Source organism: Sinocyclocheilus grahami, unplaced genomic scaffold (genome assembly GCF_001515645.1).
Source record: "Sinocyclocheilus grahami isolate Dianchi unplaced genomic scaffold, SAMN03320097.WGS_v1.1 scaffold97.1, whole genome shotgun sequence".
Classification (NCBI taxonomy): Eukaryota; Metazoa; Chordata; class Actinopteri; order Cypriniformes; family Cyprinidae; genus Sinocyclocheilus; species Sinocyclocheilus grahami.
In genome coordinates, this window is record NW_015505276.1 from 1,465,734 (window position 1) to 1,487,105 (window position 21,372).

At 36.9% G+C, this 21,372-nt stretch overlaps 3 protein-coding genes and 1 pseudogene across 3 annotated transcripts in view; 3 read left to right on the plus strand and 1 right to left on the minus strand.

Moving 5' to 3' along the window:
* Positions 1-2,738: 2,738 nt before the first annotated feature.
* LOC107587993 (procollagen galactosyltransferase 1-like) lies at positions 2,739-7,750 on the minus strand (the record flags this gene model as incomplete). The annotated part of the gene is made up of 12 exons (XM_016275975.1): positions 2,739-3,564; positions 4,207-4,413; positions 4,514-4,641; positions 4,913-5,045; positions 5,133-5,239; positions 5,321-5,397; positions 5,465-5,584; positions 5,939-6,143; positions 6,228-6,362; positions 7,297-7,414; positions 7,499-7,609; positions 7,719-7,750. Coding segments are annotated over 12 exons (1,641 nt in total), but the record flags the coding sequence as incomplete, so codon positions are not given.
* A 3,049-nt stretch (positions 7,751-10,799) lies between these two features.
* LOC107587994 (histone-lysine N-methyltransferase PRDM9-like) lies at positions 10,800-13,096 on the plus strand (annotated as a pseudogene).
* On the plus strand, positions 12,978-18,908 carry LOC107587995 (zinc finger protein 37-like). The gene is made up of 5 exons (XM_016275976.1): positions 12,978-12,993; positions 13,677-13,940; positions 15,248-15,378; positions 15,464-15,581; positions 17,754-18,908. The coding sequence occupies exons 1-5, from the start codon at positions 12,978-12,980 to the stop codon at positions 18,305-18,307; spliced, it is 1,083 nt and encodes a 360-aa protein (XP_016131462.1). The 3' UTR covers positions 18,308-18,908.
* A 1,961-nt stretch (positions 18,909-20,869) lies between these two features.
* LOC107587996 (zinc finger protein 37-like) overlaps positions 20,870-21,372 on the plus strand; it is a 5,278-nt gene continuing 4,775 nt past the window's right edge. The window contains exon 1 of the mRNA XM_016275978.1: positions 20,870-21,364. Within this exon, the coding sequence (XP_016131464.1) occupies positions 21,103-21,364 (262 nt within the window). The 5' untranslated portion in view covers positions 20,870-21,102. The remainder of the gene's footprint in view (positions 21,365-21,372) is intronic.

Consider the following 21,372-nt stretch of genomic DNA (forward strand, 5'->3'; position numbering starts at 1 on the left):
CAGATACAATTGTGGTGTACTCACATTCAGCACCAACACTCAATTACTCATCTAACCTACATGCTCTATTGAATATGTTTGCAGGAATTTCCCTCATTATAAACTCGAAAGCAGATTAAACATAAGTCTATTATACAGAGATTTAAGGAAAAAAATCCATGACTTTTCCAAAACTTTTCGAGGCCTGGAAATGACTGTTTTAAAATTTAATGACTTTTAATTTTTTTTTATTACCATAAGAAGATGCACGCTGTTAATAACGTAAGCTGGTCCCTCCTCTATTCATGCCGGATCCGTCAACCCACTTTGTTCCGGGACCTCTCAATTTACAAATGAAGCACTGAACACAGGTAAGAGTTTCAAGGTAAATTTGACGATCAGTTTTACATCTCAATACAACATACATACAGTATATAGCATTAATTGAAAAACTGAATTAACAAATGAACTTATCAGTGTTTCAAAGTCATGCAACATCATAGCACCAGTTGTGCTTCACAACACTTGTAAGATAAGCAGTGAGAATAATTAGCTACAGCATAACAACTTATAATAATAACAATTTGTTCCGATTCTGAATCTTTTTTTAGATATCCTCTAAAGCAGGGGCGCCCAAACTCAGTCCTGGAGGGCCGGTGTCCTGCAGAGTTTAGCTCCAACTTGCCTCAACACACCTGCTGGTAAGTTTCTAGTATGCCTATAAGAGCTTGATTAGCTGGTTCAGGTGTTTAATTGGGGTTGGAGCTAAACTCTGCAGGACACCGGCCCTCCAGGACTGAGTTTGGGCACCCCTGCTCTAAAGCATTTAAGCTAATTTTACCCACCAGTGAATTGAGACGTACACTCAAAGCAGTAGTCACATCATCATCATCTATCTTCAGCATGCAGGAAATTGGTTAGCAGGCCTGTGCCAGCATCATGATGTTTGTCTTGTGGCTACGCAGCTGTGATATAATTAAACCTGGAAGACGAATATAGGATGTTGATATGACTGACAAAATGGTCAAAAATAAATGGCACGTCATTATCTCTACAGAAACGACATGCAGCCTCTAATGAATCTGCTGGAAATAAAGAGACATATTTTAAATGTTTTAACCATTCTTTATATTTAAGGCACAGTTGGTGAAATACAGTCATGGTTACATACATAGTGATAGTACGACATTGTGACTAAACAGCGGCGCAGTGACAAAAATTCATATCAAGCACATTTAAAGCCTGCTCGGCTGTCCTGTGTCAAAAAAAAATAAATCAATGTTCTCAAGTGAGAACCCAAAAAAATGGGAATGTTGCCGTGTGGAATGTGTGTAGACCTTTAATTGCTGTCCTGACGATACGACAGAAAAACCACACAGTGAGGCGTTTATGGTTGTGATGAAGGGAAGTAACAGTCTGAAACACCACCAAAGAGAGTAATGGTATCACAAGGCCGAAAAATAACATCCTTCAAGTTAAAATAACATGCTTCGTGCCTTAAAATAACAACAGGTTTCATGTCTTTTTTATTAGTGTTTAGAATGACTACGTTCATGTCTGGAATGTGAACACTGCAAGAAAAATATTAGTTACATGTGATTATTTCATTTTTTTTCTTCAGATTGATTAATCAAACGGTTCTAAAAACACCAGTGGACGGATTCACAAAATATCCTCCAGATAAAATTCTTCTTAGCTGCGGTTTTCTTCTTATTTTTAAACTTACGAAGGAATAAAGTTACGAATGTTTTGTAATTCCAAAAATGACGAACTTACAGAATAACTTTTCTTTTTTATGTTGTAAAAACAAAACTTACAAGAATAATTCAACCAAAAATGAAAATTTGACGACAATTTACTCCGGCCATCCAAGATGTAGATGAGTCAGTTTCCTCATAGGAACAGATCTGGAGAAATTTAGCATTACAACACAGCATTATTCTATTATTAAGGCACTTCTGGCCAAAATACATAAGTCCATAATCTATAATAAAGCTTCCTGCAGTGAAAACATCCATCTCCTGTTATCCTCAAACATCAAATTCCACCAACATATGATTGTTTTAGACTGTTTTTGCTTGTAAATGGTAGTTGATCTGTGCTCATTTCTCCCATTTTAGACAAGGCTGGAAGAAGAGTTATTATGGATTATGAACACATATTTTGGCCAGAAGTCACAATTTAAAGTTAAAATGCCATGATGTATTTGTTTCTTACAAACACACAGCTTTTCACTTCACAAGACATTAATTGATGGACTGGAGTGGATTAATTGTGATGTTTTTATCAGCTGTTTGGACACTCATTCTGACGGCACCCATTCACTGCAGACGATCCATTAGTGAGTTGGTGAAGTAATGCTTAATTTCTCCACATCTGCTCTGATGAAGAACAAACTCATCTACATCGTGGATGGCCTGAAGGGGAGTACATTTTCAGCAAATGTTCATTTTTGGGTGAACTAATCCTTTATGAATTTTTCAAGAATGGCCCTTAAGAACATCCTTACAAACATAACATTTATCTCGGTAAATCTGCTAAATTCTTTCTTAAAAAGATCTTCAGGAACCCGGCTCCTGGCATTTTTAAAAATCGCAGGATACAGTGAAGAACAAATGCTGTTGTCATCAGAAAGCGCAGTCAGGCCTCTGTAACAAATCTACAAATAAAGAGACAGATGTTTAAACTCAAACACATTTTTTCTTCAGGCAAACAACCGATTAAAAAAAAAAAAAAAAAAAAAAATCTCAAAAAAGGCCTCAGCTGTTTGGACACTCATTCTGACGGCACCCATTCACTGCAGACGATCCATTAGTGAGTTGGTGAAGTAATGCTTAATTTCTCCACATCTGCTCTGATGAAGAACAAACTCATCTACATCGTGGATGGCCTGAAGGGGAGTACATTTTCAGCAAATGTTCATTTTTGGGTGAACTAATCCTTTATGAATTTTTCAAGAATGGCCCTTAAGAACATCCTTACAAACATAACATTTATCTCGGTAAATCTGCTAAATTCTTTCTTAAAAAGATCTTCAGGAACCCGGCTCCTGGCATTTTTAAAAATCGCAGGATACAGTGAAGAACAGATGCTGTTGTCATCAGAAAGCGCAGTCAGGCCTCTGTAACAAATCTACAAATAAAGAGACAGATGTTTAAACTCAAACACATTTTTTCTTCAGGCAAACAACCGATTAAAAAAAAAAAAAAAAAAAATCTCTAAAAAGGCCTCTTCTGGTTAGATATATTGTGCTTATAAGGTGGAACTAGACTTTGCCCCCAGAAGCAAGTCTAGTGGTGTGTCCAAAACAACGTCTCTCATAGTTCGTCTCGAGCTGTTCTGTCCAGAGGAGACTGGAGTACATCGGAGTTTTGGGCCTCTGTGCTGATCTCAGCCTGTTCCCGGGTTTTACCCGAGTGCTTCCTGTCCCAGTCTGTGCGCACTGTCTCATTGTCCCAGACTGTGGAGGTTTCTGTGTCACTGATATACCCAGGTTCACCAGTGTAGTGTGTAGGAAACACAAGCAAGGGCTCCGCTGAAAATGCTTTCAGGTCCCTCGTCTCAAACTGATCCATGTAATCCGATCTGAAGAGGATGATGGTATTAGATGTAAAGATGAAGACAGAGTGAAATTAGACAAAGGCAAAACATAATAACATATAATACATTTTCTGAAAACGTTGCCAACTAATTGCATTTAATTATAGGTTTAAACTATAACATGTTAGTTAATTAATATGCAATTAAGTGTTAAAAAACATTACATTTCACTATGGAACCAGTTTCTGCCACTGAATATAATCAAAAGGGTAACTGTGAATTTACATAACAATTTTGACTTTTCTCAGAATTGTGAGATGTAAACAATAAAACGGAGTTTATAGCTCACAATTCTGACTTTTTCTCGCAATTGCAGGTTTATATCCTGCAATTCTGAGAGAAAAAAAGTCAGAACTGCGAGATGTAAACTTGCAACTGTCAGAAAACTAAAAAAAAATGTATTTCTCACAGTTTGTTTGTGTGTGCAAGCATATACTGTGTGTTTGACCGATATCAATTACATTCTAAAACTCACTTTAGACTATAAATCACAGGACCTTCTTGATGACAAAATACTCCAACATATATATATATATATATAAATCTATTGTGGAATAATTGATCTAGAAGTAATGTTACTTGCATATATGGGATGTGTAGATGACTTCCTCCATTTGTAGTACTTACACAGGATGCTTATTAAACATAATAGGAAGGAACTCGTCCACAGGCAACATTTTACTGAGTGGTTCTGCTTTGAGGAGCTTTTTGGCTCCTTGTAATGACATCATGTAGCCCAAGGTCCAATAGGAATAGTCCGCCTCCACCAGGTTGCGAATGTTTGGTACTGCCTTCTCAGGTCGGTCCACTTGCATCCTCTTCCTCCCAATATAACTGCAAAAACACACAACAACCAACATGAACAAAGCTCCCATCAATACATAAGCCCAAAATTGAGTGCAGCCAATGATTGTACACAAAAAGAGTTGCTCACATGAGGTCCCAGTCCAGACCCTTACTCTCCACCTCACGCATCAGATTCTGTAGGCGGCGCTTGAAGAAAATCTCAAACCGCAAATCATCTTCAAGCAGCAGCGAGGTCTTCAGGCCTCTGTCTACTATCTGTGTATTACAGCATATACACATCAAAGCTTTAAATGCTCACAAAAAACCCGAGTCTATATTCACACTCTTCAAGCTGCCTAATTAGACAGTATTTTAGGGCAGATATTAACACAAGGCACTTCCAAAACATGGTGAGTATAAGTGACTTTAAACATTAAAAAAATCTTACTGACCCCAAACATTTCAATGGTAGTTTATGTAGGCAGCAGAGAGTAAGGCATCTTGCTAGATTTGGGAACAGAACTACAAACTGGGATATGAGCCAGACCTCTTTCCAGATGTTATAGTGGGACAGGAAGCAGCCCATCTCGCCTCTCGTCAGAGGTCTGCCATGGTAGGGGTCACTGTAGCCGGGAAGCATTTGGACTCCCATAGCATGGATCTCACTGACGTTCATAGCTCTGGCATATAAAAGAAAGGCTGTGAGCAAATGTTTCGTGCTGGAAATGAATGCTGCATTTGTTTGAAGGTAACAGAAGTGAACTTACTTGCCATCAACAGCTGCTATAATCTTGCAGTCGATTTCTTGCTCTCTCAGCGCCCTCAGCATGCACTCACGACGGTCGGCCCGCCTTTTCAGGTTGATCATAAATACCTTTGGAAATACATAAAAGCACACTGAATACAACGTTACAAAAGAACCATTCCAATCAGTACAACTAACCCACACGTTTACCTCATCAAAGTCCATTTTGTCAGGTCTTTTGACAGGTTTGGGCAAGTATCTGGAGGGCTCAACTGGAGGATTTCGCACTGGAAATTAAAAGAAGTGGTTACATTCGATAAAGCATAAGTATTTTTTTGTGAAGCTGAAACGTACCATTGACCTCCAGCAAAGTATGAATAAAGCTGTCAGCTTCATCCTGCATGGTGCTGTGGGCACGAAGAGGCACTGGCAGATGCCCATAAGTCTCCTTGTTACAAATAAACATTTGTACCTCTGCAAAAACCACAGAGAATACAAATAAAAGTGTGGAATAATAGGCGCAATATCATCTTAAAGGAATGGTACATACGAAAATGTAAATTCAGTCATCATTTATACACTCATGTCATTTCAAACCTGCTTGATGTTCTTTCTTCTCTGGAACATAATAGATGATATTTTAAAAACGTTTCAGTGTTGTTTTTTTCCCATACAAAAGTCATTGAGCTTGGACTTCATTGTAAATATTCTTAAAAATATCTTCTTTTGTGCGCCACAGAAGTCAGTCAGTCATTCAGGTTTGAAGCAACAAATTATTTTGATTTAGGTTAACAGGCATGGATTGTGGGTATCTGTAGTGGCACCCACCTGCCATGCGGGCTGAAAAAGCAAAGACTATAATGTCGTCAAAGGCCCAGGTGTAGTCTGGATGTGGTGGGTGAAAAGCAAGCAGTCTGGAAGCTTCTTTCCGCAGGTCAACCAGGAAAGTCGAGTACACCATGGGAACAGCAAAGCAACCCCTACGCACTTGCTTGCGCATGGGGATGTAGGCAGGGGTTCGTTTATAGTAGCCCTGGAGAAGTTTGATCATATGTTTGTTTTTTCATATTTCTGGAGAAAGTGAAAGATCACATGCATGTATTCAGAGGAACTGTACCTGGGATGTCATTCCACACCAGAAGTTTGAGTAGGCAGCACGAGACTCCATCATTGGTGCCACAACCGTCTTGTTCTCCTTTATTAGTTTCCATAAGACATCTCGGTTGATCAGGAGATTATCACAATCAATCATCTGGAAAGATAGAAAATAATACATTTGCATGCATGCACAAACGAGCTGCCTACAAAAACAATGCTTAATCAAGACAGTCACCAAAAGGCAGATTAGGAAGTAAAATCAAATACAATCACGACTCTAAATCAGTGGTGTTCAATGTTATTGATTGTGTCCAACACAGTATTCAAGGGCCCCCCCATTAAGATATACACAAGCAATGTATTCAATTCTGCTTGTATTCAATTTCTAGCAGAAACTGGGAGCCTTGATTTCATTAATACGGATTTATTTTGTAATTTAAGAAGTTTCTAGAACTGTATGTTCTTCATGAGTGTTCACATGCAGTCATCATTTAAACTGTCACTTCTTGCCAAAATACCAGAGTTCATCCCAGTTCATCCCGTTGGGTTCTCGCACCAAAATCCACCGATCCATTTGTTTAGGACGGTTTAGGCTTGTAAACGGTACTTCATTTGTGCATATTTCTCTCCTGATTCAGACAAGACTAATTTTTTCGGAGAAAGCAATTTTATGTATAAAGGATGCAAAGTCATGGTCACCACTTTTCACTTCAAGATGTTAATTGCTGGACTGGAGTGGTGTGGATTATTGTGATGTTTTTATCAGATGTTTGGACTCTCATTCTGATGGCACCCATTCACTGCAGAGGATCCATTAGTGATGTTATTTTACATTTCTCCAAATCTGTTTCTATGAAGAAACAAACCCCTCTACATCTCGGATGGTTTGAGGCCGAGTACATTTTCAGCATTTTTGTGATTGAAATTGACACTACCCAATTACTTCAGTTATCTCAATAACAGAGATTAGATCAAATAATCGCGATAATCAGATGATTAATCAATAAATCACACCATTCAATGGCCACAAGTCTCTATTTACCCACATGGTCCTAACGAAGAGAGTGGATAGTGTGTGATAAACTCACCATGAGATAGTCTGCCCACATCTCTCGTGCAGACTCAAGTGCTGCCTGCCGCAGTTTCATGACGTAGGCGTAGCGCTCATTCGTCCAATCCTTTGGTCCTTCCTCATCATGATATTTTCTGAATGAGAAAGAGAAATGTAGTACAAGGAAATGCACAAATGAACCAGTTCCATGAAACCACAAGTGAAGAAACATGGCAAACCTTGGTTCCTCCTTTGGCCTCCACTCCACATAATGGTAGAGTTTCTGTACATTGATGAGCCAGTCTCGCAGTAGGTAAGTAGTGTTGTCAATATTGTGGTCGGTTGCCACCCTGTCAGAAACATACAAACGGTGCTCATTATGTGCACTTTACTTTCTACAGAATACAATATCTGGTGAAAACTAAAGATTACATGAGCTAACCACGAGCTTATGATTACCTGCACTCGCACGGAGTATAATCACACCATATTTAAGACGACATTTCAAGTGCATAATGTATATTTAGACCAGCAACAGGGAAACAAGTGAAGAAACACAAAAGCTCTAAATTAAACTCTACAGCAGAACTAGACTAAAAGGGTAACGGAACATGAGAAGTGAAACTGCCATGCTATCGGGTTACCACAGAGAGACCGTGGCAAAGATAAAGTAAACTGAGAGGTAGCTTCCCATTCTGCTGAAGACATAAGTTACACCACACGTCCTACTTTTCACTGGCTCCGTCTCAGAATGAACAGATGAGTCTCCCACAGCTGTGAGGCCTAAGAGTCTACAGATCCAAACAGTTAACCCATCGACTCTTTTTTACGAAGGCCATTTTCAAACAGTTATATCAGTGGTTTTCAACTTTTTTTTTTTTACTCAAAAGCCCCTTGTTTAACACAAAACATTACGATATTTCCGGTATTTCTGCTGCAATTGACAAAGCTGCTTGTTTTGAAACCTTTTTATTAACAGAAACTAGAAATATTGAAAATAAATGAACCACAATCATTTTGTGACTTTAGAAGTTTCATGAAATGCGTGTTCTTCAATTCAAAACAAGTTATTTAGGGGTAAAAATAAATATTTGTACAATTTTTATTTTCAGATGATAGTTTGATTATACTAATAGATTAATAATTATTCATTTTTAATACTTTTTAGTATAATCTTGAGGCGGACGTTTTCTGAGGCCCCCTAGTTAAATGAGTTATGTTAGGTCATGACTATGACTAAACTAGGTTAATGTACATTAATTTCCGCTTCTGCCATTGTACAGAAGTGAAACCATGCGGTTGTTATCTTAAAAGGCTATTTCTACTTAATCTAACCTTAAACTGTTATTTTTGTTGTTGTAACTTAATGTAATCATGTGAATTCAGGTCATGTAAAAAAAAAAAAAAAAAAAAAAAAACACGAATAAAACCAATTAATGGATTTAAGGGATAATCCAACCAAAAATGAAAATTGTGTTGTCATATTGGCCCTCATTTTGCATGCATTTCTTTTTTCTGCTGAACACAAAGGAAGGTATTTTGAAAATTTTGGTAACCAAACAGTTTTGGTTCCCATTGACTTCTATTGTATATTTTGGCCATGCTGTTTGGTTACCTACATTCTTTAAAAACCTTCTTTTGTGTTTCACACAAGTTGTACAGGACAGGGAGAGAAAAATGTCAATTTAATTTTTTTGCTTTTTTTTTTAATATACAGTAAGAATAAAAAAAAAATAAGTAAAGGGAAGAGAGGGGAAATGGGTTCACCAAATGACACGAGCCAGATTCAGACCTGTGATGTCAACGTGTTGGAGCATGTGCACTAACCTCTAGACCACAGCTCCATCACCTGACAGCTCTTTATTAACAAAAAAGCTTAAGCCGCATGTTGTCTGTGAGACCCATATGCTACCACATAAAAATACACATTTACACATACAGAAAACAAATAAATCCGTACAAGTAAATGATAATGTACAATCAGCTAATCATTGTCCATCTGCCTGTACATTATTACACCGAAATACTCGCCAGATAAATTCATTCATGGATAAAAAAAAATATTGGGCGAGTGGTCATTATTCTGAAACATTGAACTATTAAACAAATAGTCTAAATGGAGTCTAACCAATCAGAACCAAGTATTCCAGAAAAACGTGTAATAATTTATTTATGTTTTAATACAGTGATCAATAACATTTCACAGCATTTCTGTTTTGCCGTGTTCACTCCTATTCCCTTGTCATTATATTACAATTCAATCTGGGGCACGACTACGGCGAGTTTCAGAGCGTTCTTGGTAAACGACACCTTTACAACAGAGCTCTTCATTCACTGGTTAGGACAATGGCAACTTTAAAGGAACATTTCAAGTAAAGCTGGCAGAGATGAGCAGGACACAGCGAGTATGGAGAAGCCCCTCCCATCCAAGTTTTTTTTCCTTCTTAAATTTACCCTCCAGAGCATTGAGTTGCTGGCAGACAGATGTTCACTTCACAGACACCAAGAATGAAAACCTAGTCCAAAAAGCAATTGAAAGTAGTTCCACGAGTAACAAATGTGACCCTGGACCACAAGACCAGTTATAAGGGTCAATTTTTTTGAAATCATCTGAAAGCTGAATAAATAAGCTTCTTTTTTTTATTATTTTTATTTTTAGGATTGGACAATATTTGCAGAGATACAACTATTTGAAAATCTGGAATCTGAGGGGGCAAAACAATTCAAATATCGAGAAAATCACCTTTAAAGTTGTCCAAATTAAGTTCTTACCAATGTATATTACGTTTCAATATTTACAGTAGGAAATTTACAAAATATCTTCATGGAACATGATAATTACTTCATATCCTAATGATTTTTGGCATAAAAGAAAAATCGATAATTTTGACCCATACAATGTATTGTTGGCTATTGCTACAAATATAACCGTGCTACTGATGACTGCTTTTGTGCTCCAGCGTCACATATGGGATACTAGTGTCTGGTAAAAAGACAGGGGTAGGCCTATCTAATAATTAAGTACTAGTACAGCTCAAGTAGATCCTATTAAATACTAGGATAGTTACTTGTAACATAGCAGTAAGTCCTAGTACATATGAATGAATAGTTAAAAGCAACAACTGGGGGAAAAAACACTACTCGGATGTTAAGTTTGCTACTATTAACAATAAAGGAAATGTTGGGGAAATTGACTAGTAGTCACTTGGTATGTCATGGATAAGTAAGTACTAACGTTAGTCACTGTTGGAAAACTTAGAATTAATGAAGAATTCGTACGATTACCATGCGCATACATACTACAGGCATTATGAGATTCTAGCATTATGACAACAGTAACACAAGTCTTGACTGAGCAGCTGCACGCCGTGTGTCTCTCTCTCTCTCTCTCTCACACACACACACTCTCTCTTGTAAGATGAAAACTGTGGAAACCGTTTATGTGGCATTATCACGTTAAAACATACGACTAGCTGAAGTATATGAATAGCAGTCGAATCTGTATATATCTGTAAAAAAAAAAAAAAGTTTGTGGAAATATTGAGAGATGCTGTCCACTCTCTCCTCTTTTCAGACTCGGTTAGCGTGCCTCATGGAAACACTTGTGCAGACAGCTGTGCTAGAGATGGGCACGCTCGTGGATGTGCAGTGTGAGGTGCTGTTGTCGGAGGTCAGCCGCAGCCGCAGTGAAAGCAGCGCTCTGGGGAAGAGAGAGACTGAGGCTGATGGAGGTCCAGCCGTGGACAAACACCGACAGAGACTTTCACATGTGCCAAGAGGTACTTCCACTTTTGGGTATTTATTTAGCATGGAATTGCATATACTTTATTAGACAAATATATGCTACCAAATGATTACTTAACGTAATATATATATATATATATATATATTACGTTAAGTAACCATTTGGTAGCATATATTTGTCTAATATATATATATATATATATAGTATATATATGCAGCCTCTGCTATGCAGTCATATAACATGTTCACCAAGGCTGCCTTTATTTAATCAAAATTACAGTAAAAGCAGTAAAAAAAATTGTGAAATGTTAGCTACAATTTAGAATGACTGTTTTCTGTTTGAATATATTTTAAAATGTAGTTTATTCCCGTGACGCAAAGCTGAATTTTCAGCATCATTACTCCAGTCTGCAGTATCACATGATCTTTCAGAAATCATTCTGATATGCTGATTTGATGCTCAAGAAACATGTATTATTATTAGCCATGTTGAAAACTGTTGTGCTGCTTCATATTTTTGTGGAAACTGCGATACATTCAAAGGTTTGGGTTAAGAAAGTTTTTTTTTTTTTTAAAGAAATGTATACTTTAACTCAGTAAGGATGCATTAAATTGTTCAAAAGTGATAGAGAAGATATTTATGGTGTAAAAAGAATAAATAAATGCTGTTCTTTTGAACTTTAATAATAAGAAATATTTCTTAAGCATCAAATCAGCTTATTAGAATGATTTCTGAAGGATTGTGTGACACCGAAGACTGGAGTAATGATGCTGAAAATATATCACAGGAATAAATAACATTTTATAATATATTGAAATAGAAAACAGTTACTTTAAATTAAGAATTTTTCACAATATTACAGTTTTTTTTATTTTTTGCTCAAATAAATGCAGCCTTGAGCATAAGAGGCTTAAAAATGTTAAAACATATCAATTATTCCAAACTTTTGACCACTAGTGCATAACCCTTTTATTTTTATTGTATTAGTGAAGTGGCCAAGAAGAGATGCACTGTCATTTGAACAGGTGTAGAGGCCCAAGAAAAGACGTCCCAACAGTAATTCAGCAAGACCAAGTAAGTTTTCTTCTTTATGTAAATATCCATACTGAATGAATGAATGAGAGCTGTAGAAAACGTAATGTTTCTGTTTCATACAAATATAAGATATAATGTGATGTCACAATGTCAAAGGACAGTCCACAGCAGAAGTGTGAGGTAAACCAGCCAATTAGTATGGTAAAGCAGGAGCAACAGGAAGTAGATGTTTGGATTGGTCAAGACAACAGTGAAGCAGGTAACTAACTGTTGAATAATGGTGGATCATTTTAATTGCCAGTGTTTCTAAATAATTTATAACTTCCACTTACATTACTCTCACTTAACCTCAGGAACCCAGTGTGGTGAAGCTGAGAGCCTGTCACCCATCAAGGATGTTCTCAAAACATTGTGTTGGCAGAGGAAGTAGAGAAAACGCAGCCGCAAGGGTCCCATCTAAAGCAGAAAGACCAGAAGTGAACAGAAACTCCTCACCCGGAACAATCATGGTGAACCAAACATGTCTTTCAGTCACGCACCAGTGCATCAAACTCCACAAGAACATCCAGTGCCAACACTATTTCAGGAGACAAGTGTTTTGTTTGCTCCTATTGTTCGAAGAGGTTCAGGTGCTTTAGTCAACTTACGATACATCAGCGGAGTCACACAGGTGAGAAGCCATATAGGTGCACGCTCTGTGGAAAGAGGTACTTTCAGAAAGGACACCTGTACACCCATCAGCGCACCCATACCGGAGAGAAGCCATATCGATGTTCGCTCTGTGGAAAAGGCTTTATTCAGAAATGCACTCTAGACAAGCATCTGCGAAGTCACACTGGAGAAAAACCCTACACTTGTACAAAATGTGGGAAAGGGTTCACGACCAAATTTAATCTTAACAAACACTTGTCGTGTCAGACTTGCAACAACGTTAGTTAATGGCAATAAGCTTGAGTAAATGTGCTGATATTAGTTTCAAACCGCATTGATTTGCACTCTTATGATCACGGAGGGCAGTGTACAGTTTGATAAACACTTTGATTCATGTGGCATCAGATCAGCATTAAAATCAAGTCTGAAAACAGTTAAACTTGTTCTGTTCAATTTATTTATTTATTGCATTAAACACTTTAAGAATATTTTCATGCGTTTAAATATATATATACATTTTTTTTATTAGGGGGAAAAAAACCTTTGATATTCTTCCATCATTCCAAAAGGCAAATTTGATAACATTAATAAAATATGCTCTTGTTCTTTTCGTGCTTGTAGAAATCTAAAAAAATATATTTAATTTCCCATGATGTTATTCTGGATAGTTGCATTTTTTTAGCGTATTTTCTATACAGTGTTTTACGGTAATTCATCCCATGAGTCTTTTCGTGCTTGTAGAAATCTAAAAAATATATTTAATTTCCCATGATGTTATTCTGGATAGTTGCATTTTTTTTTAGCGTATTTTCTATACAGTGTTTTACGGTAATTCATCCCATGATTCCTTTCAGCCAAACGCTATTTATGGTTTCTACAGAAAGATTGTACTGAACATAGGGACAGTGACTGGCAAAACCCCCCAGCTATATTAAGAGTACAGTGGAGCCTACATTTGCTCCAGACATTGTAAAGCTTCCCGTAAGCGACGGATATCATGAATACTGCTGATTTTCAGACGCAGCTAACATCCATAATGGAAATTATGGCGAGAACCGCTGTTGCTGAAATAAGCAAACTTTTCGAGGAGAATTCTTTGTTGCTGCGATTACAGATTAAACGCTGTACAAGCGAAAATGAATCTCTGAAAAAGAAATGTCATTTTCTGGAGAACGAACTTCAGTCAGCACGGAAAAGCGCTGGAAAGATGAACGGGTCACCAGCTCCATTCAACCATCCGGGACTTACAGGTGTTTTTGTTTTTATTTTTATAAAACGCGTGTTGTTACTGTGAATTTGCCTAAATTAAATGCACCGATAGATGGTCACACGAGGATGTGCAGGCTAATTAAAGACCTGAGCTGGTCAACTGAAGGCTGTGTGTTCATACCCCACAAAGGATAATGTTGGTGCCCTTGAACTTGAGGGACTGTTGCTGATGTGCAAACCGATACTGTAGTCTTTGCTGTAAGGGAGGTCATTTTTAGGAAACCGTGTCTGTTCTGTGAGTTAGATATAATTCACAGATTACGTTAGTGAACATTTATTTGATAAACTGTAATGCACACACTTTCGAAGATAACTTTCATAGTAATATCCGCCAATTTCGGTGTCCATATTCGTCAACATTTACATTCTAGATAGAAGAATAAATAGAAAAAAACGTTGCATTGTTCTTTCAAATATCATGCTTTCTTCAATTTCAGACAATTTTACGTTTATCTGAGGAAAAACTCATTTGTTTTGAACCCTCCTGGCATAATAAAATAGGCTTGGATCAGTGGAGTAGGAATGGACCCAGAACATAATAAACTGAAACTTCTTTAAAACAGTTACAATTTAGCCCCCCCCCCTCCCCAAATACTGCTCCTCTTGTGTCCGTTGATGTGTGTTTATGCACTTCAGACATCCAGTTGCCTGAGATGGTTCTCAGATGGTCCACCATCCTGCAGTTGATGACCATTTGCAACTATGAAAGTGTCAAGTTCTTTGGGTTGATGCAGTTATTCTAATGAAATCCCATGAAGCAGAATCCCATTTTAGGGCAGGACACTAATGTTTTACAATATGATGTGAAAATTGTATGATTTTATTGCAACCCATGCCAAAATGGAATGATACACTCTAAAAAATGCTGGGTAAAATAGGGACAAACCCAGCAATTGGGTTGTTTTGACCCAGCGGTTGGGTTACTACCCAGAAGGTTGGGTTAAACATTTAACCCAACCGCTGGGTCAAAACAACCCAATTGCTGGGTTTGTCCCCATTTTACCCAGCACTGGGTTGTATTTAACCCAGCATTTTTTAGAGTGTACTACTATTGCAGTACATTTATTACAAAATTATTGTGACGGGGTTGAAATAATGTACCATTTTGAGTTGTATTGTATATTTCAAGACTATAGTCGGTTTCCTTTGGCCTGAGGTAGAAAAAGCTCAGCTTAAACCCTTTCAAATGGAATTGTATGTCAAAATTGCAGACACGAAAAGCTCTGTTTGTTGAGAATGTGTTTTTGTAGGACTGATGTAGCTTTACTAATGCCCACATGTTCAACAGACACCGAACGCCAGCCCACAATTGACAATGTCTTTGGCAAGGAATGGTGCATGAACCTCTGGAGACACGAGGAGTCGCATGTTGGTCAGAAGGACGACACACACCTAGATTCTTCAGTCAACACAGAAGAGGTTGGTCTCACATACTGCTTATGTTTTGTAAATACAATGTCAGAATTCAGCTTACTAACTCCTTCTGTATTGTCAATAATTTTAGCCAATGAATTTGCTGGATGAAGAACCAGATGTGATTATGGTTAATGAGGAGACGCTGAAGGATGACAATTGCACTGGGAAAAATAAACCTGAGGAAGACGAAAGTAGCAGTTTGAGAGGTTTGTGGAGAGAGAACTTTAAAGGTGCTGTATGTAGGATTGACACCGAGTGGTTGAACTAGGTATTGCAGTCCAATTTCAAAATATTGGAGAGGGTTTTTTTCACCCGGCCCCTCCTCCTCAGACTTGATGCACACACAGGTTGCCAGATTGAGGACACCAACAGGAACGAGCGCACATGACGATGAATGAAATGAAATGTGCTGTGTTTTCCGCCAACTGGCAACCCGGGGTGCCGAAATACAATTGAGTAAACTGGCAGTGGGCGGGTTTCACAAACCAAAACAGAGACCGACATTCCGGCCCGGAACTAGGGATGGGCGATGCCTCTTATTTTATTTTCGATCCGATACCGATATTTTCAAGCCCAGTATCGTCAGTACCGATACTTCTAAACTAAACTGATCTTTTAAATTATTAAAAGAATATATAATCAGTAATTATACTCACTTAATATTAGATTTTAAAGCCATGTTTTTTAACATTTCAAAGGCCTTTTTTGTTTACACTTTTAGAAATAAAATATACTATAATTGTAATATTTTTTTTAAGTCTCATGCTCACCAAGGCTGCACTTATTTGAAAAAAACAAACAAACAAAAAACGGTAAAAGCAGCAATATTGAGAAACATAATTAAAAATAACTTTTTTATATTCATATTTTTTGATCAAATCTGAATGTTCAGCATCATTACTCCAGTCTTCAGTGTCACATAATCTTCAGAAATCATTCTAATATTTGCTGCTCAAGAAACATTTATTATTATTATTGCTGCTTCATATTTGTGTGGAAACTGTGATGCATTTTTCAAAATTTATTTTATATATAGTAATGTAATGTAATGTAATAATGTGGCAATGGTTTCTTAAGATCTACTTACGCTTCTGATGCTTTTGGGAAATGCAGCCCTATTTGAACAAGCACTGTGAGCCATACGTCAGCAGAGAACGCTGTCTGTGATTGATTGGTTCTGTCTTTCAGCATTTGCGTGTGTCCCGATGAGCAGGAGAAATGGTTCTATCCTACACAATTATTCGCTAATATAGTCTATTTTTCCACTTAGAAGCTTATTTTATGCCCCGAATTTCTTGATAAGTAAATCAAATTAATGTTTATAAAAATGCACTTTAGAATCAATATTTTTATGTGAGGATCAATCCTTTCGATACAACATCAGTATCGAAAGTATCGATACTTGAGGATCGATCCGCCCATCCCTACCCGGAACGCACATTTTCAACTGACTGTAGTAGCATAAACAAGTATGTTAACTTAGCATGTTTCTTAACATCTGCAAACATATTATGGTATTTTTATGCTTTTATGCTTTCAAAAACTTACATACAGAACCTTTAACAGCTAGTATTAAAGGGATAGTTCACCCAAAAATAAAAATTTGCTGTTAATTTACTCTACCCTCAGGCCATCCAAGATGTAGATGAGCTTTTTCTTCAGTAGAACAGTAAATATTTTTAGCTGAAACCGTGGTCCTTGGTGATTCATAAAGGGCAAATTAATTACTACCGGTCTCAAACTGAAGACCAGTGAGCCAGTGGTAAGCGCAAACATGAACCGAGCACTTGAATGAAGGGGTTAAGATGTACTTTTTAATGGGTTCTTATTGTTTATATAAAAAGGTGAGTTAAGACTAGGTCATTGACTTTATATGCTTTTTTTTTTTTCATCCATGTTTTACATCATTATTGGTCGCTTTAATAACATACATAAACGAGCTGGTGAATCAATTATTTGAACCAGCTCATTAAAACAAACTGTCCAAAACAACCAGTTTGTGGAAAAGAATCAGACTTCCCTGTATAACCTGAGGCTATAATGTTGCAAATAATGTACATTTTCTTACACAGATTAATCGTTTTGCTTCATATAAGACCTTAATATATTGCCAGGAGTCACAGGTATTCATTTTGCATTTCCACATATGCCTTTTTTGACTCTCAAAGTGGCGGTAGCCATTGATGTGCATTTTATGAATCACCATTGTTTCAGCTTAAAAAACTTTTTTACTGTTCTACTGAAGAAAAAATGGCCCCTACTTCTTGGATGGCCAGAGGGTGAGTAAATTAATAGCACATTTTCATTTTTGGGTGTACTATCCCTTTAACTTTTTTTTATTATATTCAGATGTTCATGTTTCATTTATTAAATTACAGGATCTGCAGTGACCAGTGATGAGAGATGTGTTGCCCAAAGCTCTGAAGATTTTATCACATACACAGTACCTTCAGATGACCAAGTCCAATTGAACGTGCACCAGACACCAGCTGAAGAACAAGCTCTTGATGGAGCTACACATGGACACATCACAGCAGGGTCAGTTCTGAGCCCTGATGTGGGATTTATTCCTAATAACCTGAATTTCAATGGGACAGTTACTCCAAAGAAGAAATTCAAGTGTGTGTTCTGTGGGAAAACCTTTGAGTATTTAAGCCACATGACAAGACACATGCGAAAACACTCTGGAGAAAAACCTTACGTCTGTACAGTTTGTGGTAAACGGTTTGCTCAGAAAACATATCTCATAACTCACGAGCGCACTCATTCTGGTGAGAGGCCGTACGCGTGCATGGAGTGTGGAAAGAGCTTTTCTCAAAAATCTTCTCTTAATGTACACCTCCGAAGCCACACCGGAGAAAAGCCATATAGCTGCTCACACTGTGGTAAAAGCTACGCCTTCAAAATTGCGCTTAGAACACACCGATGTTAAACCAGAAATAAATTGCTACTGCATATTGTCTCCTTAGTTTTAGTATAAAACTTTTGTCTAGGTCATTTTAGAATATCCTTCTTATCTGTTGTTATAAAATAAATGTTAAAAAAAATAAATTAGGGGAAAAAAAAGTCAGAGTAGACAAAAATGCTGGTTGTTTGTTTACATGTGCAATATAATGACTATAAATAAATCTGCGCACTAACACTAAACAGTCCCCTCTTATAGTAATTTCCATTGATTACAGGCAATATGTTATGGTTTAAACACTGTAAACATTGTGAAATGTGTTCTTGTGTGTAGTTTTCTGAGACTTGTGCTCCTGTGGCTCAGTGGTAGAGCATTGCGTTAGCAGCGCCAAAGGTCGTGGGTTCGATTCCCTGGGAACACACATACTGGTAAAAATTGTATAGCCTTAATGCATTGTAAGTCGCTTGTCTGCTAAATGCATAAATTATTATAATTATTACTTTGGGAAAGGAAAAGGAACTATGGATTTGTTCATGCTGTAACTTTTTGTTACCTAACCTTGGTAACTTGATATTTTTACTTTTACCCTTTGCCCTCCCTGAAATATTTTACATTGCACCATTGTTTTTTATCTACTTAACAGTTTTCTGAATATTAGTTTTTTTTTGTATCAATGTGTGAATTCTTACAAATACGTAGTACCTTTTTGACTCAAACAGATCATCAAATGTTTAAGCATATTTATATTAATCGTCATATTTATCTAGAAATATCCTTCATTTGAAGCAATTGCCTTTCACAATAAAATTCACATGAAAACTTTCAATTTTATTCTATTCTCTTTCATTTTAAAGACCTCACCATATTTTCATGCAGTTGGACCATGTGGTTTAAACTTTACATATTAGATTTTCAACTGATTTTATAACTGTGCTCTTGTCAAGCATGTTTGAGACAGGATAACCAAACAGCACACTTCAATTCTTGTCCAATTTATTGCAATTCTTGGTTACAAATGTGTCCTTGTTATAGTGTAATTATACATTTATATTAATTAACTACATGTACTTATATATGGTTAGGATTAGGGATTGGTTTACTTGCATGTAATTATGCATAATTTATTGTTATTATCAGAGTAAGTACATATGATATGTGTAACAAGGACACCGTAAGATAAAATGTTACCCAATTCTTTATCACAGTCTGCTTACAGTATGAGCTTTGCAGTTGGTCAACATAAAGTAGAATAGACAGCAATGGCTCCAATCATTGGTTGTGTGATAGAGGCCCATCAGTAAGGTGGACATAAATAATTAATAACACTTTTGACATCGTAATCTTTCAAATGAAATTAAAATCTCTCCTGACGTATGCAAGGCCGATAAACGCCCAGTTTTCAATCCAGTGAACAACCAGTCCCACCCAGTGTTGCCAATTTAGTAATTTTGTTGCTAAATTTAGCAACTTTTCAGACTACCCCAGCAACTGTTTCTTCCAAAAGCACCTAGCAACAAATTTAGCTATTTAAAAAAATGTATTTGGCAAATTTTGATAAGTGACTCAAACGATAAAAAAGGCACACATTTTCCATCTAAATTACACAAAAAGAGGAAACCAAAGGTGCCTAGCAGTACACACATCACGTGAATTAAGTTAGCTTCTATTTGCAATTGTTTAATTTAATAATAACAATAATTGAATAATTGTTCATTTATGATACACCTTGTTAGTAGCTTGTACTTGAGATTGTTGATCAGTTAGTGCGCGATACGAAAAATGAAAAAGGTACTAGTAATTTTCCAGGACATTATCCATTATCACCCTGTAACCCGAAAACACAAACTACAATGCATAATTTAAAATGTAGGTAAAAAAACCTGTGAATAATAATTACGGGAAATTCCTTCATATTAGTAGATTTTGCCCTATTTTTACAGACTTTTCTTCGAGTGTAGCATACGAACTACTAATACACTGTTTAATTGTTCAGAATGAGTCGTTTTACTAGTTCACTAGCAAATAAACTTAAATTGTAATCGTTCAGAAATGTGCACGTGTTAAATTCAATGTTGTATTTATAATTACTTATTTGTATTTTAATATTATATTATGCATTTATTTTATTTTATAAACACATCTAAATTAACATATGAAGAGTTCAGATGCAAAAGCCTGAAAACGTCTTCTAAAATGAGCATGTTTATGTTCATTTATTTCACTTTGATGGCATAGAAAAGGACCAATACATTGCCATTAAAGTGACATTTCTGAACCTAAACATAGGAGCCTGATAAAAATGCACATTTTAGAAGAAATTTTCAGATGGCACTTAGAGGCTTTTGCATCTGAACTCTTCATTCATAAAATGCATTTTTTTGCTCAAATTTGATGCAGTGACACAATGACATGGCGATATCATTTAGCAACTTTTAGCAACAAATCAACCTTCCTTTAGCAACTTCAACACTGATCCCACCTTTTGTATTTGACAAGCCATTTTGCACGGAAATGCGTCACAATCTCATCCATTTCATGCGGGTTTAAAAGGGTTTTGTTTTGGAGCAGTCAAACATTGCTCTAGTAAACCGAGACGACGGTATTCTGGTGAACTATCGGATAGAAACATCTACACGGTGGTTTACGGTAATTTATCCCATGATTCTTTTCTGCCAAACGCTATGCTTTGTTTATATCTACATAAACACCAAAGGCACCGCAACGCCATTGTTTGAGGTAGAAATAAACATCTATATTAAGACATTAATAGCGTTGCCGGGCCAAAGGGCGAGTATTTATATCTTTAAAGTGTCCCGTAAAAGATGGACATCATGAATACCGCCGAATTTCAGACACACTTGACAGCCATAATGGAAACGTTAGCGAAAACGGCTGTTGTGGAAATAAGCAAACTTTTGGAGGAGAATGCGTCTTTTCTGCGATTAGAGTTTACACGGTTTACAAGCGAAAATGAATCTCTGAAAAAGAAATGTCATTTTCTGGAGAACGAACTTCAGTCAGCACGGAAAAGCGCTGGAAAGATGAACGGGTCACCAGCTCCATTCAACCATCCGGGACTTACAGGTAACGTA

What these genes read in the sequence shown, in the direction of transcription:
- LOC107587995 (XM_016275976.1), top strand. An exon ending in CTTCAGTCAACACAGAAGAG is followed by an intron (nt 15,379 to 15,463) that starts GTTGGTCTCACA and finishes CAATAATTTTAG; the next exon opens with CCAATGAATTTGCTGGATGA. An exon ending in CGAAAGTAGCAGTTTGAGAG is followed by an intron (nt 15,582 to 17,753) that starts GTTTGTGGAGAG and finishes ATTAAATTACAG; the next exon opens with GATCTGCAGTGACCAGTGAT.